Source organism: Canis lupus, chromosome 18 (assembly GCF_048164855.1).
Source record: "Canis lupus baileyi chromosome 18, mCanLup2.hap1, whole genome shotgun sequence".
Classification (NCBI taxonomy): Eukaryota; Metazoa; Chordata; class Mammalia; order Carnivora; family Canidae; genus Canis; species Canis lupus.
In genome coordinates, this window is record NC_132855.1 from 15,888,106 (window position 1) to 15,915,407 (window position 27,302).

Consider the following 27,302-nt stretch of genomic DNA (forward strand, 5'->3'; position numbering starts at 1 on the left):
CTATACTTCATGTGTCAGGTCATGAAAGTGAAACAGTACATTGGGTATAAAGAGATAACCTTATGCAGCCATAGAGGAGGATACAGGCCAGAGGCGGAGTTAAGGCAGTCCTGAGCTGGGAATAATGCAAAGTCCTACATCTTTACATAAAACCAGCCTTAGAATTCTATCTTTTGCTTGCCTAACAGCATTCCTATCATGTGTTACATTTCACTATGCTATCTAAGCACAGTGAAGTATTAGGTTAGTACCAGGAATTACAAATGTTCATACAGCCTACCTTAGAGACAACACTGAATGGTCCCATCCATATATACTCATACATGCCTCCAGAGAGGCATTGGCATTCTTGATCACACACCAATAAAATCCCCTATCTGCAGTACCATGATGCCACCGTGCCTTGTTCTTTCAAACACAGAGTCTTCAGCCGCATATAAATCTTTTTGGTACCTAGTTTTAAGCTGTACCATTTATTGAGACAATATTGATTACAAGTTGACTATCTAGGTCTTGGGTTTTAAAAGCATAAAAAAAATTTCCTGAAAGTTTCCTTTGTTTCAAAGAATACACTGGATAGAACTACAGAACACACTACTACAAACCCCCCTGGAGGTATCCATCAGTAAACTTACTATATTCCTGGTTTCCATTTATACAAAACGATTAGGTATCTTCTCTATAGAGCTGTTCCTGTTTATGGGGAATCCTTCATCTATTTATTCTGTCCTCAACTCCACCATGCATTTCCCCATATTTAAAGGTCCCTGGAGATTAAAGACAGCAATACATATGACAGGAGTATTCATGAATGATCCAATTTCATTGATGGTGTTACAGTGATGTGGCCATTTGGAAAGGGGAAGAAAATGCTTGAGAATCACACACACATTCAATTGAAGTTGTTGTTTTATACCTTTTAATTCCAAAAGCTTTCAAATGTCACATTTTCTTCTTTCTTGCTATAATAGCTTTTTTTTTTTTAATTTATTTATTCAGGAGAGACACAGAGAAAGAGGCAGAGACACAGGCAGAGGGAGAAGCAGGCTCCATCCAGGGAACCCGATATAGGACTCGATCCCGGGACTCCAGGATCACGCCCTGGGCCGAAGGCAGGCGCTAAACTGCTGAGCCACCCGGGCTGCCCTATAATAGCTTTATTAGTTCAAATCAAGGGATGATCACATATTCTAAGCCATCATGATGATGCAGTATTTATCTCCTGTTATGTAACTGTAACTCAACGATTTCTTTCCTATGAAATAACAATGAAATAATACATTTTTTAAATTGTTGGTATAACAGACTCAAGATCTACAGAGAATCATTACTAATGTCTTTAGTTTCCATCTTTAGGAGAAAGATGGTATAATGATATGCTTGCCATGATTATCAGGCTTTCCTTCAGGACCACTGCAAGGCAGGATGGCCTGCAAAGGACCAGTAACCCCTTGCTCCCTGACACTCCAGGCCTAGGGGCTGAAGGTGTGGCAAGGATACTCAACGCCAATAATCAGTGTGAAGAGAAACCTGTCATGCTACTAACTCTTTAAGGGAGACCTTGAACTTCCAGGACCTAGCTCTCCCAGCTCTAAACTTGGACACTTTAAGTGAAGCCAATAGGGTAACTTGCAAAACTCCTTTACTCACAATAGACCACCATCAATAGCACTGGGAATTAAATGTGGAAACCCAACATAAAAATAACGTTCCACAGAACTGAAAGGCTTTGGCTCCAATCTACTTGTTTATTTTTTTTTTTTTAATTTTTATTTATTTATGATAGTCACAGAGAGAGAGAGAGAGGCAGAGACACAGGCAGAGGGAGAAGCAGGCTCCATGCACCGGGAGCCCGACGTGGGATTCGATCCCGGGTCTCCAGGATCGCGCCCTGGGCCAAAGGCAGGCGCCAAACCGCTGCGCCACCCAGGGATCCCTGGCTCCAATCTACTTGTAAGTGAGGATCTATAGAAACAGGTCTATTACCCAGGCAGACTGCTGTCATTTTTCACTGCCCACAAGCAGTGCTAGTTTTGGAAGGCAGACCATTCACTGAATAGGAAACCCCAAACAAACCCTAAAAGCCAATCATGACAAACTCAAATTGGACACAGGATAGATACCAACCTCTGTACCTGCTATTTCCTAAACTTTACCGCATCTGCCTCAAATCTGTTTGAAACTTTGTAAGGTACCTTGGTTTTCCACCTCTCACAGTTACATGAGGGAAGAAGTGAATCATACAGTAAATAACCCAAGTTGATTAAAAACAAAAGGGAAAAGAGAAATCAAGAAACATCTGTCAAAAAACCCCACATTTTTTAAAAAAAATTATTGTTCAGGATATTATTTTGTATCAGTCTAAAAAAATCATTTGGCCAAAACTGTAATAGACTCAACCTAGAGAATTTGACCTAAAAATTACCATCTTAACTGTGTAACCAAGAGTAAATTAAAGTTATCTTCTTCACAGGGCTGTGATAGGATGGGGAAAACTGATTCCTACACACTGATGGGAAATGACAGCAGAGCAAATGAGACTTTGAGAAGACTAAAGGTAAGATGGACAGTGTTTTGGTTTAGGAGCTAAGATTGGAACTTCAATCTCCTCAGGGGGCCCCTTATGCAGCCCATTCATCACTTGCTTACTTCCCTTTATTTTTGCACCCCAGATATAATCATCCCCCAGGCTCTACTCTAGGTCCTTCCACTCTTTGAGCCCCTTCCATAACCACAGAGTGGTCCAAACTCAAGCTTCAACGAGGTCTGCATGACCTACTAGTCCAGTCCTCCCACCAACAACCACACAGTAAAGCAAAACAACTCCCTTTCCCAAGTTTACTTTTCCAAGGATGTTATCATTTTCTCCAGGTACTCATGTTCAAACCCCAGCCTTTTTCTTAAAGACTTTCTTAAAGAATCAGTTTTATTGGGCAGCCCAAGTGGCTCAGTGGTTTAGTGCCACCTTCGGCCCAGGGTGTGATCCTGGAGACCCAGGATCGAGTCCCACGTCGGGCTCCCTGCATGGAGCCTGCTTCTCCCTCTGCCTGTGTCTCTGCCCCTCTCTCTCTCTGTGTGTCTCATGAATAAATAATTTTTTTTTAAATCTTAAAAAAAAAATCAATTTTATTGATGGATTCTCTGAGATGTAGATATTTTAACTCCCATGAGAGTTAGGATCCTGATCACTTTATATCCAATGTTCAACTAAACTAACTTTATATAGAAGTTTCAGCCATACAGCTACACTTCAAATTCCTCCTACACAGTCCCGCCAGGTGATGATGCATAGAGCACATTTCTTCCTGTCCTTTCTCTGTTCAATTTGCTTTTGGCCCTTCCTAATTACCTACAGGACAAAATCTAAAAAGGAAAATATCTATTTTTTTTTAAGATTTTTTTAAAGATTGTATTTATTCATGAGAGAGAGAGAGAGACACAGGGAGAGGGAGAAGCAGAGTCCCTACAGGGAGCCTGATGTGGGACTTGATCCCAGTACTCCAGGATCACGCCCTGAGTCAAAAGCGGATGCTCAACCACTGAGCCACCCAGGTGCCCCAAAATATCTACTATTTTAGCACCACTTTCCCAATTCATCACAGTTCTCGCCCCTGGATGGCTGTTCTCAGGCTCAATCCCTGGAACATACTTGACGTGACCTGGCTGTCCATTTGAGCTCATGCTATTGTCTCCATTCTCACTCCAAAGAACAGCCCCCAAATTTTTATCAAAATTCACCACCTCTACATGGGACTGCCCGTTCTTAGCAACTCCACCTAGATCTATGTCCATCACTCTTTTCTCTCTCTACCTCCTGTCCTTTCCCACCACCCAGGTCTGCATCATCTCCTATAGCTCTGTTTCAAATTACGATTCCTAGAACACAAGACCTAAAACTTGGGATCTCTGCCAATCCTACAAACATGGGCATCTACAGTTGCTTTAAACATTCTTTCAGTAGCACCTGGGTGGCTCAGTGGTTGTGTGCCTGCCTTTGGCTCAGGGCATGCTCCCAGAGTCCTTGGATCAAGTCCCACATCAGGCTCTCCTTGGGGAGCCTCCTCCTCCCTCTGCCTGTGTCTCTGCCTCTCTCTCATGAATAAATAAGATCTTTAAAAAAAAAAAAAAAGAACAATAGTGTTTCTCCATTTTGAAACTATGATCTATGGCTGCCTTTGCATCCAGGACCCAGTATGGAACCAGCAGAGACACCAAATAGGATGAGCCCATTAGTCACTTACGTTCCCAGGACTTATGAGAGGCTCTCTTGGACTCCAACCCCTCCTGCATGGCCGTCGTACATTCCCCTCGGAACCGGCCATCCTGTCCCGTCACTTTGCACACTACAGGGATGCTCTCATATTCTCCATGCTTTAACCTGTTCTTATTTCTGGTGGGCCACATAAGAAGTTGGGAAGGGAGACAGCACTCAGGTGGCATCCGGATGATCCTGCCGGCCTTGTGATAAATCTGTCCTTTTGAAGAGGCCACAGGGCCCAGTGGACTAACTTCTGCAAAGAGGCAGTCTAGCTCCTCCATTTCACCTTCAACTTCCTCTTCGAAGTCACAGTCTTCTGAATCCTCGGGAAGTACAGTGCTCGAGGCAGCATTTTTCTTCACTAAATAGCCTGTGTTCCCACTTGAGAAGTTGCTCAGGGAGGTCTGCTTCCTGCCGGTCACAGACTTTTGAATATCTGCACACTTCTTGAAGTTCTCGTGCTCCTCCTCCTCAGTCTCATCCTTCCTGGTCATTTCTTCATCTGTGTTCAGTTCCCCAGTCCTGATGGTCTTTCTCTGTGAGCCCTCAGTTTTGCAGGCTGGTGAGGACTCCTCATCTTTGGAAGGCATTTGGTCAGGGGATTTCTCCAGCTCTGCATCCTGCCACCAGCTGCCATCACACTGAATCCCCGCATCTACTCCCTTGTTCATCTGGGCCAACCAGGCGGGGTTAGGAACATACTTGGGGAAGCCGTCCCTCACCACCACCTCATCCAATTCCCCACACCTGACTGCCCCTTCCTCTGAGGTCTTTCTGCTTTCTGGTGATGGCTCAGGAGATTGTTCGTGTTCTGCATCCTGCCACTGGCTCGTATCACACTGAATGCCTTCACTGACTTGGCTGAACTGGGCCAGAGAGGTAGGGGGAGGGACATAACTCTGAGGGCAGCTGTGCATCTCTACCACTTCACCTTCATCCACTTTCACAGGGAAACCATGGTCCCCACTGCCATCGTCTGGCATGCTCTCCCCAAAGCTAATGGGACTCTGGGATCTGGACTGTAGGCTCAGGTCCTCAACGGCCTTATTGCTGGAGCAGAATGGCCTTTCCTGCTGGAGCTGATTGCCATCTCCAGAAGACTGGCACAGACTGGAGTTTAGTGTATCCTGGATTTCATCTCTGTCTTTTGCTTCACCTGGAGAGGACAGGAATTGGAAAACAGCTGCACAGCCTTTTTCTTTCCCCAAGTTCATGTCCCTGATGGAGCCTGACTTTACCACCTCATCATGTTTTACATCATGACACTGTTCTGACCAGATAGTGCTTTCTTCATCTTTACATGTGATGCTGTCTGCACCCTCATGACGGTTACAGAGCTCACTTCTACTTTCACAAGGACTCTGTGAAATCCCACTATGCTATACCAGGTTCTCTGGCAAGGCCTTACATAAGTTAGGTTATACAAATGGATAGTTTCCTTCAAAGTCTTCCAGAACTGTATTATAGGGCATCCTTTGCTCTGTTCTGGCCTCATTTTTGCCTTCTCAGGTACATAGTGTTCTTGAGGTGATATCCTATACACGATGTTATGAGAAGGGCTCTCAGGATGTGGCTCCTTCTTCTGGACAACAGAAGACAAAACCCTATCTGTTGCTTTAGGAGTTTTGCCAGTTTTTCTGTCAATATTAGAAGTCAGGATACTGGTCACCCTATCACCTTCTGAGTGGGTGTCTTGTTTCTGCGTCATGTTTTCAGCCTGATGAGGTTCAGTCTGAGTCTCTTTCGTATTTGTTTTCTTTCCATAGCCACTACACTGACAGAACTGTGCTGTGTTACACAACACAGGTCTTTTGGTTAAGTGCAGTGGGCAACGGGGACTGAGGGATGAGGAAGCCATGATACTCACGGAGTACCACCGAATATGAAAAATACAGACTTCCGTTTCTGAAACCTAGGAGGAGAACACAGCAGTTAGCCACTCTGTCTCCTGCAGCCAGTCACAACATTCAGCCAGTATGCAGCCATGTGGCCACACCTACCAAAATTATCCTTTTGACCCCAGTGGGACCCCTCACTGGAGAGACAGTATTTGAAGGGCTTGTGACTGCCAGTCAGGAAATGAGGAACAATGATCCCACTCCTTAGGATGCCAAAAGGCCCTCATTATCTGGTTTGTCACTGTATCATCTCACTCTCCCATTAAGCCTATAGGCTGTAGCCTTTTGTGGATTACCCCTCAGGCCAATTACTCTTGACTTTTCTGGGACATCATCTTTCTTTTTTGGGGGGATGGGGGAGATTGTCTTTCCATACATTCTTCCAACTGCCATCAAAATTCTTAAGGAAAAAACACATTTAAAAAATCCCACCAAAAAAAAAAAATAAATAAAAATAAAAATAAAAAAAATAAAAAATCCCACCATTTGTGACAACAGATGGACCTTGAGGGCATTTTCTTATGAGAAATCAGTAGGAAAGAGAACTCTAAATGCATAAATTGCTCTAAATGCATAAATATGCTCTAAATGCATAAATTCAGTCCTCTATTTCAACTGTACAGCAGTATGTACTGCACATGTAATTAACATTAAAAGGTGGTAGACGGGCAGCCCGGGTGGCTCAGCGGTTTAGCGCCGCCTTCAGCCCAGGGCGTGATCCTGGAGACCAGGGATCGAGTCCCATGTTGGACTCCCTGCATGGACCCTTCTTCTCCCTCTGCCTGTGTCTGTGCTTCTCTCTCTCTCTGTCTCTGTCTCTCATGAATAAATAAATAAGTAAATATTAAAAAAAAAAAGGTGGTAGACACCGGATTCGGGATGTGTTAAGAAGCTTGGAAGTCACTTACTCTGAACAAAATAAAAAGCTGACCTGAAAAATAAAGAACTCCTGTCATCTTTCACAGCAGTAGGTTACAGGGCTTAGTGCTACACCCAATGTTAGAAAGCTATGTGAACCCAGACAAGCCCAATTTATAGGCACTCAAATCCAAGAAATAAAAACTCCATGGGAACCAGGATAGGGTATGGAAACCTGAACTGTTATTGCCAAACTGCAGGCTCAGGGTCAACACATCTGAGACTTAAAAACTTCAAGGGCACATTGCTTTTTTGAGTTTTATCTTCTGTAGCTCAACCACTTTCTCACAGTAAATCTAGGGGGGGAAAAAAAAACCCTGTGCTTCCCTCAGGAAGAGTGAGAAAGAGGAGGCATTATGACATATGCCAGGAAAACTCTGCTCTTGACAAGACTATACCTCAGAACAAGCTAGTTAACCGGACCCTAACTGACCAGGGGCAGGGTAGGCAAATACTTATCTCAAGCCCACCCTAACCACCCTTCCCTACCCAATGGGAGGAGGAAGGTGAAGTGAATGTATAATTCATAGTCCAAAGGCACAATCTCACTAAAACACAGAGACCTAACATCACAGTCCTTCAATAACCATAAGACTATCATCCCTGTCCTACCTCCACAACGTAACATGTCACTAAAGGCCTATTTAGAACAGTTCCCTCAATCCAGTACAGAATGCCTAGCAATCAAGAAAACATTATAAGATATACCAAAAGCCAAAACCTGTGTTCTTTACCAAAAAAAATCACTTTAAATATGAAGACGGGGTGGGGGGGTGTGCCTGGGTGGCTTGGTCAGTTAAGCTCCCAACTCTTGATTTCAGCTCAGGTCATGGTCTTATAGAGTCGTGGAATTAAGCAATGTGTTGGGCTCTAAACTCAGTGTGGAGTCTGCTTGAGATTCTCTCTTTCCCTTTCCCTCTGCCCCTCCCCCTCCCCAAAATAAATAAATCTTTAAAAGTAAATAAATATAAAAACAGGAATAAAGAAATAAATGCATAGAGAAACAGGTACCATGCTAATGCTAATCAAAAGAAAGTAGACAGGTTTATTTCTTTCAGACAGAACAGACTTCAGAGCAAGGAAAGGGATCAGGGATAAAGAGTGGCATTGCATGAAACATCCACTCTTCACTGAAATGTAACAATCCCTAAAGTGTATACCCTTATCAGAGGCTGAAACTATGTGAGGCAAAAAGTGATAGAACTGCAAGGAGAAATAAAATGACCCACTGTTACTGTTGGGAGACTTTAACACTCCTCTATCAGAACAGGACAGACACAGTGGATTAAAAAAAGCAGCAAAGACAATCGAACACAACAGCACCCTCACCACATGGGAAATAACGGACATCCACACAGACTACTTCATCCAACAGAACAAGTTATCTTCTCACACCTACATGGAACATTCACCAAGACAGACTATATGATTAACAAAAAACACTTCTACAAATTAAAAAGTATATTAATCATACAGTGTCTACGCTTAGCCTACAGCTGACTATAGAAAACAAAGATCACTATGAAATCTCAAATACTTTGAGATTAAATACAAACTAAGCAACACTGAATCAACAAAGAAATCTGAGAAGTTCTAAATACTTGGAACTAAGTGAAAATACAATTTAGCTAAATTTGTTGGATGGCATGAAAGCAGTGCTTTTAACTTACAGCTTTGTAAAGATCTAAATATCAATTATCTAGCCTCTAACTTGGGGAAGATAAAAGAAATACTATAAACTCTGTTCCCAGATTCCATAAACTAGACAAAATTGACCAATTCCTTAAAAGGCAAAGTTCACCAGATTCATAAAAGTAGAAATGGACATCTATATAGATCTTTAGTATTAAAGAAAATGAATCAATTAACTGATTACCTTCTAGAACAGAAAGCACCAGGCACAGAAGGGCTCACTGGTAAAGTCTACCAAACACACTGAGAAATTACAAATAGATCAATAGTATAGAACAGAAAGCTCACACACAAACCTACATAAATATACTCAACCAATGTTTGACAAAGAACAAAGATAATACAATGAAGCAAAGACAGTCCTTTCAACAAACTGTCCTGGAATAAGTGGACATACACGTGCCAGAAGTGATTCTAGACACAGACCTTAAAACAAACACCCACCACAAAAATTAACTCAAAAATGGACCACAGATCTCAATGTAAAATGCAGAAACTAGGAAAGCTAGAATAGAAGAGGTATCCTAGATGACCTTAGGGATACTGATGACTTAGCTACAATACCAATCCACAACCCATGTAAGAATTGACAAGCTGGACTTTTTTTTTTTTTTTTTATCCCCCCACCCCGCCACTCCAAGCTGGACTTCTTTAAAATCAAAACCTGCAAAAGACACTGTCAAGTGAAAAGACCATTTACAGGTACACAAATTGAAGAGATTAAAAACTCCATGGGACTTTTATTTGGGAGAAATATACTTGTATAATACATGTGATAAAGAACTGTTATCTGAAACACCCAAAAAAAAAACTCTTAATACCAAAAAAACCCCAAACTCCCATTAATAGGCCAAACATTAAGAGACACCTTAAAAATATGCAGATAGCAAATAAGCATTAAAATATGCTCCACATGTCATCATGGAAATGCAAACTAAGGTAATGAGATACTACTACATAGGTATTAGAATGGCTGAAGTCCTAAACACTAACACTAAACGCTGGTGAAGATGAGGATCAACAGCAACCGGTTCACTGCTGTTGGGAATGCAAAAATGGTACCATCACTTTGAAGGTCTGCTGTTTTCTTTCAAAACCAAACATACCCTTGCCAAAACCTGGAAGAGACCAAGATATACTTCAGTAGGTAAGTAGATATCTAGTGTCATAAATCCAGATGATGAAATGTTTGGCAGTAAAAAATGATTTGCAAAATTATGAAAAGAAAAAGCCTTAAATGCACATTATGTGAAAGAAGCCAATCTAGAAAATGTACATGCTATATGATTCCAATCTAACTTTCAGAAATAAGCAAAGCTATGGAGGCAATAAAAAGATTAGCAGTTGCTGAGAGTCAGGGAGGATGGAATCATTAGTATGCAAAGCAAAAAAGCCAGGAGCAATGACCAACTCAAAAGCACCCCTCATCAAGGGCTCCTGGTGGCCCAGGTGGTTAGGCCTTGGACTCTTGATTTTGGCTCAGGTCACGATCTCAGGGTCAGAGGAATAGAGCCCTGCCTGGAGCTCAGCATTTGAGATTCTCCACCTCTGGCCCTCCACTCCCTGCCCACTGCCCCCTCCAACCCCACCCCTGCCTGCTTCCTCACATGGGCTCTCTCTCTCTCTCAAATAAATAAAACCTTTAAAACTTAAAAAAAAAAAACAAATAAATAAAAACAGGCAGTCCTTGTCACACCTAGTTTTCTACCTGGAAAACAAGTTGCATAACGTATACGTTTTATCGTTAGTAAGATAACAAGAGTAGATTTAGCAATCTTTACCAGAGGTGAGGGGAGACTCACGCTATGGATCTGCCCTGCCTAAAGCCCCCTCCTACCCCATAATGCATAAAATCCTAGATGTCTACCTCCCAAACATTTAACTCATCATTCTTCCCCCAAAGTACTTTTTTGGACCACATCGTAACAGGTTTTAGAATCTTTACCTTGTTGAGAAAATTATAGGAACTAGGAGCTCTACGGTGCCTCGATCAGACTGGTCTCATAACATAAAATTTTGGTTTGACTCCTGTGTAACTCTGGGCAAGTCCTGGACTCTGAACCCCAGCTCTCATTTGCAAAGCACAGACAGCAATAATAGCTACCTCATGAGGTTGAGGTCAGATGAGAGAGCCTATTTCCAGTATTTGGCAAAATAACTGGCATATAGTTAGAATTCAAATTTACCTTTTTTTTTTTTTTTTTTAAGATTTCATTTATTTGAGACAAAGCAAGAGTGAGAGAGATCTCAGAGGGAGCAGCAGATTCGCAGCTGAGCAAGGAGCAGATGAGGGCCAATTCCAGGACCCTGAGATCCTGACCTGAGCCACAGGCAGATGCTTAATTAAGCCCCTCAGGGACCCCCCAAATTTTATCTGTTAAGGTGAACTTCAAACCCTGCCCCCGTATGCGGTCATACTCTCTCGCGCAGGAGGGTGAGGAAAGAGAAGTCGCGGCCTGAGGGGTCAGAAAACCTCAGGCGCTGCTTTCGGGGAGCACCGCACCCCGCCGACCTCCTCAGATCTCTTACCTGCCCCCGGAACACAGCACGGATTAGCGGGGAGATTCTGGTACCAGGGGCTCGGGTACGGCGGAGGGCCCACCGCGTGCACGTAGAAAAACGGCCTGGCGGTACCGCCCTCACCGTGAGCGCTGTGTTCCGAAGAGGAGTTCATGTCCTGGGCTGCAAAACAGGTGTTGGCGTTCAGGCGAGGCCAGCGCCGTGTCCCGCCTCCCGCCTCCCGCCTCCCGCCGCGACGGAGGCGTCGTCGGTTCCCGCCCAGAACCCCAAGCCTGGGGGCGGGGTCCCCACCGTCTCTGCCGCTCGCCGGGCCTCGGGGACACGGGCTGCAGCGCCCCAGGCCCTGGGCCGAGCCGCCCGCGGGCGGGGCCCCTCCAGCAGCAGCAAGTCTCGGCTCCCCGAGCAGGAGCAGCCGCCGCCGCGCAGGAGGGCGGCTGAGGCCCGGAGGCCACGGCAGGAGCGCGCAGGCCGCACGCGACGGTCCGGGCAGCCCCGGGAGCTCCTCTCCAGGGCGTGTCCTGCCCGGCCTCGCCCGGGGCCGACCCCGCGCCCTCCCAGGCCGGGGAGCCCGCGCCGCGAGCCCGGCGTCTCCCGACCCGCGGCCGGTCTGTTCCGCGCTCCCCACACGCGCGTCCCCGCACGCCCACCTGCCCCCGAGCAGGCTCCGCCACGCGGACAGGCTGGCGCCCGGCGGCCCGGCTCCCGCCCTGACATAGTCTGGCGGGCACGTGCCGCCTACTGCGCAGGCGCCGCCCTCCCGCAGATGGCCCGCGCATGCGCTCTGGGCCGGCCGGCACCCAGGCCGCCCCGCCCGCGGGCACCGGAGGCGGCTCGGGGCCCTTTTCTGCCCGGGGCTGGCTGCAGCGCGGGGACGGGGACGCGCGGGTGCTGGCGCTTGCAGAGGACCCCTCGCTCGCCCAGGCCGTCCCTTCCATTGGAGGGTGTGCGGTGAGGATAGCTGCTGTCCCCTCCTCGGAGCTCCTGCCGTCCTTCCCTCCTTGGGCCTAACGCCCTGACCCTTAGGGAGAGGAGCTGACCTAGGAGGAGAGGGAGAAGGCGGCCTGGACGGCGCAGGCCTGAGGGAAGGCGATGCGCGGGGGCGGGGGGGTGGGGGGGTGCAGCCTGCTTCCCGCTGCGGACAGAAAAAGCAGGGGTGCAGAGGCTTGGCGGGTAGAGTGAGGGACGGAGGGCCTGGGAGGCCGCCCGTGGGCCGGCAGGTGGGCAGTTTGAGCGGGAAGCTGGCACACACGGACTCCGCTGTTTTTTGTTGTTTTTTTGTTTTTTTTTTTTTTTTTGCACGTGGAAGAGAAGAGAGTAGTTAATGGGAATCACTGGGTTGGAAGGAGGATTGTGAATTTTTTGTTTATATATATTTTTTTCCCTTTTATTTTCTTTTTTGACAGAGAGAGCACAAGCAAGAGGAGTGGCAGGCAGAGGGAGAAGCAGATGAGCAGATAACCCAACGAAGGGCTTGATCCCAGGACCGTGGGATCACGACCTGAGCCAAGGCAGCTGCTTAACCGACTGAGCCACCCAGGAACCCCTGTTTTGTTTTTTTAAGATGGAGATTTTGGTATCTGTATGGCCAGAATGAAGAAACAGAGTGATGTTACCTATAGAGGAGAGAGAAGGGATGTTAGTTGGGAGGATGTTCTGAGGAAACTGTGAGGTTAGCTAAGCCTGGTTGCAATGCTTTGCCTTGGACAGAAGAAAGTTACTCACATAGGAGGGACATGAAGTCCTGAAGGCAGGGATTTTAGTGCCTTAGCATCTGATGACCTTGATTTTTTCAGTGGAGGGCAGGAATAAGACTGCAGGGAGCGTTGAAAATTTGGAATGGGTGTCTGCATTATTTGGTAGAAATTATGTTTGACAGAATTTGCCCCGGGTGAAAGAGAATAAAGATTTTCTTTCACATAAAAAACTCTGGAGGTGGACTGCCTGAGTGCTGGTTTGGTGACATCTTGGCATCACAGAGTACCCAGTCTCTTCTCTTTTTACTCCAAAATCCTTAGCACTGGCTTCCTTCTTCTTCCTTCTTCCTTCCTCATGATCCAAGATGCCTGTTCCAAGTACAAAGCAAGGGGAGGGACCACAAAAGGATTAAAAAAAAACAGAAGCGCCCACAGCAGCTTCTGCTCTGTGATGTCTTGTTCTTAAGAAGTTATACTAGAAAATACATGCAATATCAGATTATTATCTCATGGTTACCTACAGCTGAAAGGATGTTTGGGAGCTCTTGTCTTTTAATGGGGTATGTTACTTGGAATATGATGGGATACTGTGACGAAGAAAGAGGGGAGAATCGGTGTTAATTGGGCAAATAACTGTTATATTGCTTTAGTTAATGAAAGAAGTATTTTCCTACTTCCCTTTACTTATACAGAGCCAAGTCATTATCATCCCTTCTTCCCTTCACAGCTAAGTTTCTTCATAAATGGTCATAAACACTCTGTCTTCCCCACCTCCCACTTCTTCACTCACTACAAATCTAGATTTTATTACCATTGTGCCCACGTATTCACCCTTACCGAGTACGGAGGAGGATGAGGACGCTAATGAACCACTTGCTGCCAAAAGGCATTTAAACTTCAGTCTTTATGTCACTAAACCTTGCTTCCCAGGTACTAGCCCAACTGGTTCTACATCCTGTCTACCTGCCTTTCTTCTTGTTTGTTTGGGGTTGTTTGTTTCTGTTTGCCCTCCTCAAAATCTTTTACTGGCTTCTCTTCCAAAATTTTCTCTTTAATGTTCATATTCTCCCTATTATGGTCCTTAGGTTTATTCTCTTTGATTCCACTTTCTCTTGCTGTATTTTCAACCATCCTCAGGGCTTCAAATACAACTAGCATATTGCTCACTCCTAAATCTCGATCTCCATTGTATCTATCACACATTTATTTCTCAACGGAAGACTTTTGTTGTTGTTAGGATATGTACAAAGGATGATTTTTGTTCACATCCTTTAGGTAAAGCAATCTCCAGCACACTATTAAACTCCACAAGTGGCATAGCAGTTAAGAAACTCTATTAGACATGTATGGATAGACAATATGTGATCTTGACAATGTGTTTCCAACCCAGCCAATCAGATGGAGCTGTTGTAGGTTTGAAATTGTTCTCTGGCAGTATTTTTGAGGTATAACTACTTTATGTTGCCAAATAGTTGGGGAACCACAATATTTAACAATCTTTAGGTCTGGGGGCAGGGTATGCAATCTTTGAAAAACCCCAAAGTAAACCCTCTGAATAGAAGGTCTTTTTACCTTCTGTTGGTAGAACCTCAGGGTCCAGATTACCGTTGAAATAATGTATTAGGTGTTCAGTGCAGTTTAATCTCTTTTACTCTTCTTCTTTCCCTATATAATTTTCTCTTTTCAGTTTTTCTTCTAGATTCTGATTTCATTTTTTTCATTATAATAGGCAAGAGAAATGGTTGAAGAAAAATGGACTGTTTATATATAGATTGAACAATAGAGTTGTTATCAGTTTGCTTTATTAGTAGCCAGAGCCCTCTGGATTCAACCTAACTACCTTGAGCATTTGGGAAAAGAAAAAAAAGCATATGCCCATAAATTATTAAAAGCAACTGCAAAATTTAAATTAACGATGATACAAAACTAACATATTTTAAAGATTACTTAAAAACATACAAGGAGCCACCCCCTTTCTCTGCGGAATCACCATGGCGGCCGGGACCCTGTACACATATCCTGAAAACTGGAGGGCCTTCAAGGCTCTCATTGCTGCTCAGTACAGCAGGGCTCAGGTCCGTGTGCTCTCCGCGCCACCCCACTTCCACTTTGGCCAAACCAACCGCACCCCTGAATTTCTCCGTAAATTTCCTGCCGGCAAGGTTCCAGCATTTGAGGGTGACGATGGATTCTGTGTGTTTGAGAGCAATGCCATTGCCTACTATGTGAGCAATGAGGAGCTGCAGGGAAGTACTCCAGAGGCAGCAGCCCAGGTGGTGCAGTGGGTGAGCTTTGCTGATAGCGACATAGTGCCCCCAGCCAGTACCTGGGTGTTTCCTACCTTGGGCATCATGCACCACAACAAGCAGGCCACAGAGAATGCAAAGGAGGAAGTGAGGCGAATTCTGGGGCTCCTGGATACTCATTTGAAGATGAGGACTTTTCTGGTGGGCAAACGTGTGACACTGGCTGACATCACAGTTGTCTGCACCCTGTTGTGGCTCTATAAACAGGTCCTGGAGCCAGGCCTTCCCCAATACCAACTGCTGGTTCCTTACCTGCATTAACCAGCCCCAGTTCCGGGCTGTCTTGGGGGAGGTGAAACTCTGTGAGAAGATGGCCCAGTTTGATGCTAAAAAGTTTGCAGAGAGCCAACCTAAAAAAGACACCCCATGGAAAGAGAAGGGTTCTTGGGAAGAGAAGCAGAAGCCCCAGGCTGCACGGAAAGAGGAGAAGAAGGCTGCTGCCCCTGCTCCTGAGGAGGAAATGGATGAATGTGAGCAGGCACTGGCTGCTGAGCCAAGGGCCAAAGACCCCTTTGCTCACCTGCCCAAGAGTACCTTTGTGTTGGACGAATTTAAGCGCAAGTACTCCAATGAGGACACTCTCACTGTGGCACTGCCGTATTTCTGGGAGCACTTCGATAAGGATGGCTGGTCCCTGTGGTACACTGAGTACCACTTCCCTGAGCTCCCTGAGGAGCTCACTCAGACCTTTATGAGTTGTAACCTCATCACTGGAATGTTCCAACGGTTGGACAAGCTGAGGAAGAATGCCTTTGCCATCCTCTTTGGAACCAACAACAGCAGCTCCATTTCTGGAGTCTGGGTCTTCTGAGACCAGGAGCTTGCCTTTCCGCTGAGTCCAGATTGGCAGGTGGACTCCGAGTCCTATACGTGGCGGAAACTGGATCCTGGCAGCGAGGAGACCCAGACGCTGGTTCGAGGGTACTTTTCCTGGGAGGGGGCCTTCCAGCATGTGGGCAAAACCTTCAATCAGGGCAAGATCTTCAAGTAAACAGCTCCTGTCATCATCGCCTAGCTGCCTATACCTGCCCTTCAGGGAGATGGGGGTCATTAAAGGAAACTGAACATTGAAAAAAAAATATATATATATATAAGAATGCAAAGAAGGTGTTAATAGCTGAATTGTGTCCTCTTAAAATTTGTATGTTGAAGTCAAACACCTAGGAAATCAGAATGTGGCTGTATTTTAGAGTTGGGCATTTAATGAAGTAATTAAGGTAAAATGAGATCATTTGGGTAGGCTTTAATCCAGCATAACTGGTAGTCCTATATGAAGATGAGATTAAAGACCCAGACATTTGCAGGCAGAAAGATAATGTGAGGACAGGGTGTGAAGGCAGCCACCTGCAGGTCATGGAGAGGCCATGGAAGAAACCAAACCTGCCAAAACTATGCTATTATCTTGAACCCATAGACCTCAGAACTATGAAAAAATAAATTACTGTATTTAAACCGCTCAGTCTGTAGTATTTATTATGGAAGCCCTAGCAAACTAATACAGAAGCAATTGATATAAGAAAAGAACAGTGTGGGGGATCCTGGGTGGCTCAGATGGTTAAGCGTCTGCCTTCTGCTCAGGTCATCATCTCCAGGTCCTGGGATCATGCCCCAAGTCAGGCTCCCAGCTCAGTGGGGAGTCTGTTTCTCCCTCTCCATCTCCTAGCTCTCACCCTGCTTATCCTATCTCTCTCAAATAAATTAGTAATATCTTCAAAAAAAACTATTTAAAAAAAAAGAAAATGATAGTGTGGTGTGTGTTGCTTTTATTCCATAATATGAAAAAAACAACTTTTATAGCTAACCAATAAGCCAGCATAATTCATGCATTCTGGTACAGTTGGCTTTTATTTCCGACAAAAAGGAACATGGTTATTATTATTATTTTTTAATTTCATGAGAAACACACGAGGGGCAGAGAGAGAAGCAGTGACATAGGCAGAGGGAGGAGAAGCAGGCTCCATGCAAGGAGGAGCCTGATGTGGGACTCCAGGGATCACACCCTGAGCCTAGGGCAGACACTCAACCTGAACCACTCAGGCTTCCCAGAATATGGTTATTCTTATAAATTATTATTAGACATAAAATTTCTTAGTTCAAAATATTTTTACTAGCTCTACCCCCACCAAATATAGGTTTTTAAGAAATTAAGCAAAACCTCAAATTTTCCTTTGAATTCCAGCAACTAATATGTAGGAAGCAACATAAACCTATACCTCTCTCCAGAGAAGGGTGAGGTCCCTAGATAACTACAGGGTGGAAGCTGGTCACCAGAAAGACAAAACAAGATAGGAGGGTTTGAACTTTTAAGTTCCCCTCTCTACCTTCTCAGAGGAGAATGTTGCTGAATATTGAGTGGGAAAAACAAAACAAACTTGAACCAGGAAATTGAGAAAGCTTTGAGTATCCTTCCACTGAATTTGACTGTCTTCATAATAGGCAAGAGAAATGGAATGAAGAAAAATGAGTTATTTATATATATGCCAGATGATGGGAAGATCATCATCAAGAGAGGGCCTGGACACTCTATGCCATCCCCAGTCCCCATACCTTTTCTTAGACATGTCTTCCATTTGGTTATGTCCTTTAAAATAAACTGGTAAATATGTATAAAGTTCTTTACTGAGATCTGTGAGTTCTAGTGAATTTGCAAACCTGAGGAGGTAATGGGAACCCCCAAATTGGTAGTTGGGTGGGTAGAAGTTTGGTGGCCTGCCCATCCCATTTGAAGCTGGCCTCCGAAATGGGGGCAGTGTTACAGGATCTGTACTAACTCTGGGTGGTGTCAGAAATGAATTGTCCAATTCAATTGAACCTAGTTGGTATCAGAGAATTGGTTATTGTTCCAAAAATATACATTTGGTGTTTAAAAAGGTGAGATTCACTAGAACTTCCTTTGCTTAGGTAAACCTAGTTTGGGAAGAGAATGCATAAAAAGGTGGTGATGAGCAGTCTTTGATTCCTGACTGACCACATGGTCACCTATAGTATGGAGCAGCATCTGTCCTGGTAAACTAAAAGGTAACAGTGCAATTTAGAGATGTACTCAATTCCCAGGGAGTTGGTTCACTTGATGCATAAGGAAATGCAGACTAATAAGAAAAATGTGAAATATACAATACCTTGGTTGTTGTCAGTTGTAACAGCTGAAATGAAAATAAAAGAGTACTGGAGTGGAACTTGATACTGGACCAAGCTCAAATATTGGTTAGTCCCAGCTTAATCCATAGTCTGAAAGCCACCCCCAACGCGAGTAATTATTCTGGGACAACAGAAATTACTTCTAAAACCTCTGGTCAAAAAATAATAATAATAAAATAAAATAAATAAAACCTCTGGTTCCCAAGAAAGCAGTGCATGCTAGGGGAGGGCAAAACCAGGAACTTATTGAAGCCAGGGGGTTCCAAGTTCTGAAAGTGATTGAAATTGACAAGTGGATTCTTCAGTGTGCTTGCTTATGGTGGCCACCTGGGTGAATTAAATGAGTGGATGTTGAGAGGACTACAGCAATGCAGAGATGGGCTGAATGTAGACCTATATATTCCTTTGCACCCTCTGAGGTATGAAATAGCAGTAAGAACTGTCTGTTTGCCAACCAAGAGTCAGAGACTGCAGAGAGCTATGTGTTAGATTCCCAGTGGGAAGGCCTTGAACATGGCAGGCAAGTCAGACATGCCAGTAGCCCGAAAGCTACAAATAGGTCTTGATAGGAATGGACACTGTATTGGGGCTGGACTTTGCTTACCCAGTGTTCGAAGCAAATATATCAGAGTACCTTAAGAGAATCTGAACAGAGGATATTACACCAAAGTTGGACCACTGAATCGTATTTTTTCAGACTAAGAAAAATATAGCCCATAATGTCTAAAATAGGCAGAGAGGGGTGCCAGCTGGCTCAGTCAGTAGAGCATGCTGCCCTTGATCTTGGGGTTGTGAGTTCAAGCCCTACATTGAGCATAGAGCTGACTTACCAAATGAATGAATGAATGAATGAATGAATAAATAAATATAGCCGAGATTCCGTCCTCAGTAAAACATTGATAGAGGGTTTGAACTTTGATAGAGAGTTAGAATAACCAGTTGAAAACACTGATAGAGGGTTTGAACATTGATAGAATAAGCAGTTGAAACTGGTTGTTTAAATCAGGGGGTATGAAGGAAGATAGGCATGAAGGACTGGCTTACAAATCTTCATGAATGCTTGCTTATGCTCAATATAAAAGGGGAGTGTCTCTACTAGATAGAAACCTTTGTTTTTCTGGTAGTTCTGGCTGTGAGCTTCTGAGGGAGGATGCTGGTATGACTTTGCAATTCTTCTCAAGGAGAGAGAACTCTGATACAAACTATATACTTTCTTTCTTCATACTGCTTCAACCTTTTTCTTTTTACCTGATGAAGTAGTCACAGGACTGGGGCTGCAACTACAAGTACTGAAAGCAAGGATGATTCCTTTTTTTTTTAAGATTTTAATTTTTTATTCATGAGAGACACACAGAGAGAGGCAGAAACATAGGTAGAGGGAGAAGCAGGCTCCCTGCAGAGAGCCTGATGGGGGAATCCATCCCAAGACCCCCGGATCATGACCTGAGCCAAAGGCAGATGTTCAACAACTGAGCTATCCAGGTGCCCTAAGCAAGGATGATTCGTAAGCAAGAAACTAGAACTATATTTATTTTTATTTTTTTAAATATTTTATTTATTTATTCATCACACACACGCACACACACACACACACACACACGCACACACACACAGGCAGAGACACATGCAGAGGGAGAAACTGGCTCCATGCAGGGAGCCTGATGTGGGACGGGATCCCGGGACTCCAGGATCACGCCCTGGGCCACAGGCAGGCGCTAAACCACCGAACCACCCAGGGGTCCCTAGAGCTATATTTTAAAATTATTATATCAGAATTCCTTAAGGGCCTGATAGGGAAGGGTTTTACTCTGGCAAAACTGAGGTTAACAGTGAATGCAGCTATATTACTTAGTGGTAAAAATACTCTGCTAGTTCTGTACCTATGTAACCCTACCTGTTACTGAAACCAAAGTTCGGCTGCCCTTTCCTCAAAAAGCCTATACTCAAGAGACAAGTTTTGATTGGAAAGGAGTATGAGCTTTATTCGGGAGGCTGGCCACCTGGAGAGGAGGTACATTTATCCAAAGGCCAACTCTGAGGTTTCTGCCCAGCCCAGAGATTTTTATAGGTGTTTAGGGAAGTTAATCAGTTAAGGGAGTGCAGTGGTCTGTAACATTTCTCAGTTATGTGCACACTACAGACTCCAACTACAAATGTTATCACAGTGCTTGAAGTTGTGCAAGGGGAACTGGTTCCTTGGTGCCCAGGGGCATTATGCAAAAAGGTCTGGGTCCTTGGCACTCAGGAGTGATGCAACAGGGTCTGGTGACATGCAGAATCATTAGCCCTCTTCTTTTTCTAGGTAAGAATGCATAATCTATAGACATATCAAAGAAAGGTTTAATTAATTAGTCACTCAGACTAAGGGTGAGCTAAAGCTTAAAGACTACTAGGTTGGGTGGAGGGGCTGAGGCATCTTCATACCGTGTGTGAATGGGACTGGACTGATGGGGAAGTACCTACTAAACTAGTATTGCTATTTGCAATACAGGCCAGGACAGTGACCCAACCTAACATTCCTTCAGAAGGTCAAAGTTTAGTTATAAATGGCGAGAAGAAGGAATAGTAGCTGACTATAAAGGAATGAGTAAACAGACTGTGTAATGAAGGAAATTCAATATTATATTAATACCTGGAAAGAGGCTCAGAATAAAAGATAACCTTGTCTCTTAGTTCTGTTATACATACTAGTTGCCTGAAAGGGTGAAGCCAATTCTAGTTTTAGAACACTTAAGGTCTAGGGGCACCTGGATGGCTCAGTGGTTGAGCATCTGCCTTTGGCTCAGGTCATGATCCGGGAGTCTTGGGATGGATTCCCCCATCAGGCTCTCTGCAGGGAGCCTGCTTTTCCCTCTGCCTATGTCTCTGCCTCTCTTTCTGTGTCTCTGAATAAGTAAATTAAATCTTAAAAAAAAAAAAAACAAAAAAAAACACTGAAGATCTAGAAAGCAAGACTACCAACCTGAGAAGCCTCGCCCTGGGAGATATTTTCATATGAAAGGAAAATGAAGAGGAATAATTATTAATTATTGAATGGGACTCTCGTAATGTATCAGTATCTTAATTCTTATAATTTTTTGTTATTGTTAGAGATCCATGGCATGTGGTATAAGAAAAACATACATATGATCTCTGTCTCTGGTATCTGGCACAGAGCTCATAAACACTCTAGTTATTTCCTTAGTGAAAAGAGTATCTTTTGTAATTCATAACAAGTGCCTTTGAACCGCATGAAAGTTTATGCTAATACAGTGATTTAGGATCTAACCTCTAGTTAGTTCAGATGAAAGCTGGTCACCAGAAAGGCAAAATTGGTAATTAGAGAGTTGGAATTTTCAGTCCCACTCCTCGGCCTCCAGAGAGGGGAGAAGAAGTGGGGCTGAAGATAGAGTTCATTAAAACTATTCATCCTGGCATTGTTTAGTAAGTACCCAATGAATTTTAATCCTTGATGCTGCTTCCTTTTCATTGTTTTTCAAAAGCAACGTTCAAGAATCAAAACAAAACAAAAAACCCCACAAATGTCCTTCATTGTGTAATGGGTAAATGATGAAAACTGTACATCCATACCATAGAATACAAATCAGCAATAGAAAAGATGAAGTATTGATACACAGAACTTAGATGGAGCCTAAGAACATTATGTTGAATATATCAGTGGCTTCCAGGAGTGAGTTCTGGGTAAAGATGTGACTATAAAGTGGTCATACAAGGGAACTTCTTTGGAATGGTATTGGATCCTATTGTTGGATCCTGTTCTGTATCCTAATCCTGATGATGATTTCACCTGACAAAATTTCTTAGCACTATATACCAACACCTGGGGGACCTGGGGGACTCAGTTGGTTAAATGTTAGGTCCTGGGATGGAGCCTGGCATCTGGCTCTCTGCTCAGCAGGGAGTCTGCTTCTCCCTCTCCCTCTGCTTCTGATTTTGCCTCTTCTCCCCACACTTGCGCTCTCTCTCTCTCTCTCTCAAAATAAATAAATAAAATCATTTTTTTAGAAAAAGAACTATATGCCAACAACAAAAGAAAGTGCTTGTGAAACTGGTAAGATCCAAGTAAGATGTATAACTGAGTTTCTGTATTGTACCAATGTTAACTTATTTTGTAATTGTGCTATAGTAATAAGATATAGTTGTAAAATAGTGTTCCTGGGGGAAGCCTGAGTCCCTGGGGGAAGGGGGGGGAGGTCACTGAATGTCTGACTTTTTTTTTTTCTATTTCTGCTCAGGTCATGATTTCAGGGTGGTAAGACAGAGCCCCACATCTGGCTCCATGCTCAGCAGGAAGTCTGTTTCTCTCCCTGTCTTTCCTTCTCCCTCTGCCCCTCCCTTCACTTGGGCATGTTCTCCCTCTCTAAAAAAATAAAATAATTTTTAAAAAGAGAAATGCACATGGAAATTCTATGTACCATTTTTTCCAACTTTTATGAAAGTCTAAAATTATTTCAAAATGAACATTTAAACAATATATAAAGAAAAGAAAGAAAAAAAATGAAGTAAGTAAGTTTTTACTTCCAAGATGCTTCTAACCAATGTCTTTTCTTATGCTAGGAAAAAAGAAATAGGTCAAGATTTTTAAAAAAAATGTCTTGGTGGAACCAATGAAAAAATACATACAGATAAATAAATGTGTAATAAATATTTACATTTATGGAAGAGTTTCTGAAAAACATTTGCATCAGTCATTATTGGTAATTGTGTTAATAACCATATAAATAAGCAGATAATTAAACTTCAGATCTGGCAGTGAGTCTTTTTTTTTTTAATTAATTAATTAATTAATTAGAGAGAGAGAGAGAGAAAACCCCAGCAAGGGAAGCAGCAGAGGGAGAAGCAGACTTCCCGCTGAGCAGGGAACCTGATTTGGGGCTCAATCCCAGGATCACGACCTGAGCTGAAGGCACTCAACTGAGCCACCCAGGCGCCCTGGCAGTGAGTCTTTTTTCCTTTTTTTTTTTTTTAAAGATTTTAAAAATTTATTTATTCATGACAGACACAGAGAGAGAGAGAGAGAGAGAGAGAGAGGCAGAGACACAGGCAGAGGGAGAAGCAGGCTCCATGCAGAGAGCCCGACGTGGGACTCCATGCCGGGTCTCCAGGATCATACCCCGGGCTGAAGGTAGCATCAAACTGCTGGGCCATCGGGGCTGCCCTGGCAGTGAGTCTTAAACAAATGTAATAAACCCTTAAAATGCACCTTTATTAATTTTTTTAATTTGAGAGAGAAGTAACGGAATTTCATAAATGGCACATATTCTCATTTAGTACCCTGGGTGCATAGGAATATTGTAATATGTGATATTATTGGACCACTAAAGATACATCATTCCCTTGCAACCCAGATCAGAAAGTTCCCCAACTTTCCGGCCTCAAATATCACCTATGTCACTCTGAATCTTCTGAACACCCAGAATCAATATTGATATTCTCATGTTTTCCCTGGACCTGCTTCAAATCACCTGTACTCTTTTAGTATAATTTAAAACTGAAACAAGAGGGGATCCCTGGGTGGCTCAGCGGTTTAGTGCCTGCCTTTGGCCCGGGGTGTGATCCTGGAGTCCCGGGATCTGCCTTTGGCCCGGGGTGTGATCCTGGAGTCCCGGGATCGAGTCATAGGTCAAGCTCCCGGCATGGGGCCTGCTTCTCCCTCCTCCTGTGTCTCTGCCTCTCTCTCTCTCTTTCTATGTCTATCATGAATAAATAAATAAATAAATAAATAAATCTTTTTTTTAAAAAATAAATAAATAAAATAAAATAAAACTGAAACAGAATTACCAAACCTATTCCAACCAATATTCAAGAATCTTGCAGCAACCAAACTTCCAGTTCAGATGTATTCCATGGCATTAGCCCGAGTACATACAAAGAGTCACAAATAATGAAGCCATTAGTAAAAAAATAAGGCAGAAATTAGTGGAACTTAAAAGGTAGTCAAAGGAGATGAAATTTTAAGTCAACATTCCTATTTATTCTATTTATGTCATTATCCACATTCCACCAGGCTACCAATTTATTCTTTTGATGTACAATTAACTTTTCTTGCATTCAGATGTAAGAAATTAATTCTCTAATCCAATAAAAGACTACAGTGGTAATGGTAGAAACCACAAAATCTCATTTGTTGGAAGATTTCATACCATTAATTTTCTAGGAAATTGGTAGATTTAAAAATCACAACGTAGGGGTGCCTGGCTGACTCAGTTGGTAGAGCCAGTGACTTGATATCAAGGTCGTGAGTTCAAGCCCCACACTGGGTATAGTGCTTACTTAAATTAAAAAAAATAAGATTTTAAACATAGATTTCCCTTTTGGCTTCAAGATGGAACTGATAGTATTAATACATATCCAACTTCAATCATAGGCTGGAATTTGCTTTACCATTTGCTGGGGAGCCATAGGGAAGGATGCTCAAGTACCACATGACATTCTTCAATGGAATATTTTTAAAATTTTGTCATCTTTTTCTCAGATATATTTATAGGTTCTCACATACATTGTGCTTGTATTAAAACAAACAAAAAAGCTAACATCCTTCCTAAGAAACTGATCACTCTATACCCCTGAAATCATTTTATGGCATCAGAGGATCAATCTTGTCCACAAAAAAAGACACAGAAAGGGCATTTATGTACCAATAGTTAATTCCAGACTTGTTTTCTTACCAGATGCTAATCAGGTGGGCCCCCCTGCTCTACATTTCTAAGAACCTTCTTTCCACAAATTTCCCTTTAAGAACTCCCACCAGGGTCCTAGGGATGGAACAATAAGATCAAGAACGGAGGGTGCACAGAAAAACACCCTCTAGCTTCATTACTGCCTCTCATTTGTTCCACTTCTCCAACCTGTTCCACAACCCCGGCAAAAAGACAGCTTCATTAGGCAGCACCACCAACTCCACGGAGCTTCCCTGGATCCCTTCCCTGGATCCCTAGGAGTTACCCCTAGAGACAAGCAGGGGAAACTATATCCATCCCTTGAAGGAGATAAGGCGGGCATCCCGGGTGGCTCAGAGGTTTAGCGCTACCTTCAGCTCAGAGCCTGATCCTGGAGACCATGGATTGAGTCCCATGTCAGGCTCCCTGCATGGAGCCTGCTTCTCCCTTTGCGGGTGTCTCTACATCTCTCTCTGTGTGTGTCTCTCATGAATAAATAAATAAAATCTTTTAAAAAAAGAAAGAGATAAGGCAGGGGAGAATGAGTCCTGATGCTTACAAAGAAGAAGAAATGATAAAAGACCCAGTGAGTGGGATGGAGAAGAAAAGGGACAACATAGTGATGGAAGGGACAACGCCTAACTTCACCTTTCCCCTTCTGTCATAACACTTTATTAATTTATTTTTTAATTTTTTTTAAATTTATTTATGATAGTCACACAGAGAGAGAGAGAGAGAGAGAGAGAGAGAGAGAGAGGCAGAGACACAGGCAGAGGGAGAAGCAGGCTCCATGCACCGGGAGCCCGACATGGGATTCGATCCCCGGTCTCCAAGATCGCGCCCCGGGCCAAAGGCAGGCGCCAAACTGATGCGCCACCCAGGGATCCCCTGTCGTAACACTTTAAAAAAAAAAAGTGTGGTACAAAACACATAAAATTTACCAATTTATCCACTTGAAAATGTACAGTACTATTAACTATAGACACATGGTTGTATAACAGATCTCTAGAACTTTTTCATTTTGCAAAACTGAAACTCAACGCTCAACTCCCCCTCTTCCTTCAACTCTCACCACTGCCATTCTACTTTTGACTATATTGAATAAGTAGAATAACGAACTACTTGTCTTTTGTGACCGGCTTAATTCACGTAGCATAATATGCCGGAGGTGTGTCCGACACTGCATAATTTCCTTCTTTTTAAAGGCTGAATAGTATTCCACTGATATATATACCACATTTTCTTTATTCATTCATATATTGATGGACATTTCAGTTGTTTCCACATTTTGGCTATTATAAATAGTGTTGCAATGCACATGCAAGTGCTAATATCTCTGAGTACCTGCTTTCAATTCTTTTAGATATGTACTGGCATTGCTAGATCATATGGCAGTTCTGTCTTTAATTTTTGAGGAACTTTTTTTTAAGATTTTATTTATTTATTCATGAGAGACACACAAAGAGAGAGGCAGAGACACAGGCAGAGAGAGAGCAGGCCCCATGCAGGGAGCCCGGTGTGGGATTCGATCCCAAGTCTCCAGGATCACACCCTGGGCCGAAGGCAGGCGCCAAACCGCTGAGCCACCCAGGCGTCCCAATTTTTGAGGAATTTCTAGTTTTCCATTGTAGCAGTACCAATGTACGTTTCCAACCACAGTGCACAAGAGTTCCTATTCTTTCACAACCTCACCAACACTTGTAATTTTTTTTTTTTTTACAACGGTTATCCTAATTTGTGTGAAATGGTATCTCATTACGGCTTTAATTTGCATTTTCCTGATGGTTAGCGATGCTGTACACCTTTTCAGTCTTTTGCCCTTTTTTAAAAAAAATCGAGTTGTAGGCGTCCTTCAGGTATTTTGGACGGCAATCCTTCAGCAGATAATCGGGTTTGCAAATATTACCTCACGTTGTATAGGTGGCCCTTTTACCGCTGGTTGTTTCTGTTGCTGCGCAGACCACTGCCGGCGCCTTCTGGGGTTTGTAGTCCAGCAGGGGCTGAGGAGGGTGGAAGGCGAAGACTTTTTCTGCTTCGGTCTGGTTGAAACCAGATTTCTCCTGAGGGGAGCTGGAGGGAAGCACTCCTCGGCCCTCATGAGCGGGGAGAGACCGTTAATACCAGGCGGGTTTGGGTTCTTCGACAGCTCCTCAGAGGTGGTTTCCGAGGAACACCAGCCTCCCGCCTCCGCTGCGGACGCAGGCCACGCCCCCCACGCC

The 27,302-nt window shown here is 43.6% G+C and overlaps 2 protein-coding genes and 1 pseudogene across 8 annotated transcripts in view; 2 read left to right on the plus strand and 1 right to left on the minus strand.

The window, feature by feature from the left end:
* The window catches only part of LOC140608716 (retinitis pigmentosa 9 protein-like), a 185,880-nt gene that overhangs the window by 28,335 nt on the left and 130,243 nt on the right, over positions 1 to 27,302 (plus strand). The window contains exons 7-8 of one of the 3 annotated variants that reach the window (XR_012010687.1): positions 2,474 to 2,557; positions 12,690 to 16,745. The exons of 1 other annotated variant lie outside the window; for it this stretch is intronic. The gene's annotated coding sequence lies outside the window, so the exon portion shown is untranslated. Of the gene's footprint in view, positions 1 to 2,473; positions 2,558 to 4,185; positions 4,447 to 12,689; positions 16,746 to 27,302 lie in introns of those variants that run through there. One more of the 3 variants, XR_012010689.1, reaches the window with a different exon arrangement.
* LOC140608711 (uncharacterized) lies at positions 1,941 to 27,293 on the minus strand. Of its 5 annotated transcripts, XM_072783549.1 has the most exons (4): positions 26,990 to 27,293; positions 13,009 to 13,349; positions 11,296 to 11,448; positions 1,941 to 6,170 (listed from the first exon to the last, which is right to left on the minus strand). In XM_072783549.1, the coding sequence occupies exon 4, from the start codon at positions 5,470 to 5,472 to the stop codon at positions 4,234 to 4,236; it is 1,239 nt and encodes a 412-aa protein (XP_072639650.1). In that variant the 5' UTR covers positions 5,473 to 6,170; positions 11,296 to 11,448; positions 13,009 to 13,349; positions 26,990 to 27,293; the 3' UTR covers positions 1,941 to 4,233. The 5 variants fall into 5 exon arrangements, 4 of the variants coding, with proteins under 4 accessions (XP_072639650.1, XP_072639648.1, XP_072639647.1 ...); XM_072783547.1 differs by lacking the exon at positions 13,009 to 13,349; XM_072783546.1 differs by lacking the exons at positions 13,009 to 13,349; positions 26,990 to 27,293 and adding an exon at positions 11,934 to 12,033.
* Positions 14,972 to 16,745, plus strand: LOC140608709 (elongation factor 1-gamma-like; annotated as a pseudogene).

Bases quoted from the DNA above. Each gene is read 5' to 3' on its own strand.
- LOC140608711 (XM_072783547.1), bottom strand. From the start codon at position 5,472: ATGAACTTGGGGAAAGAAAAAGGCTGTGCAGCTGTTTTCCAATTCCTG.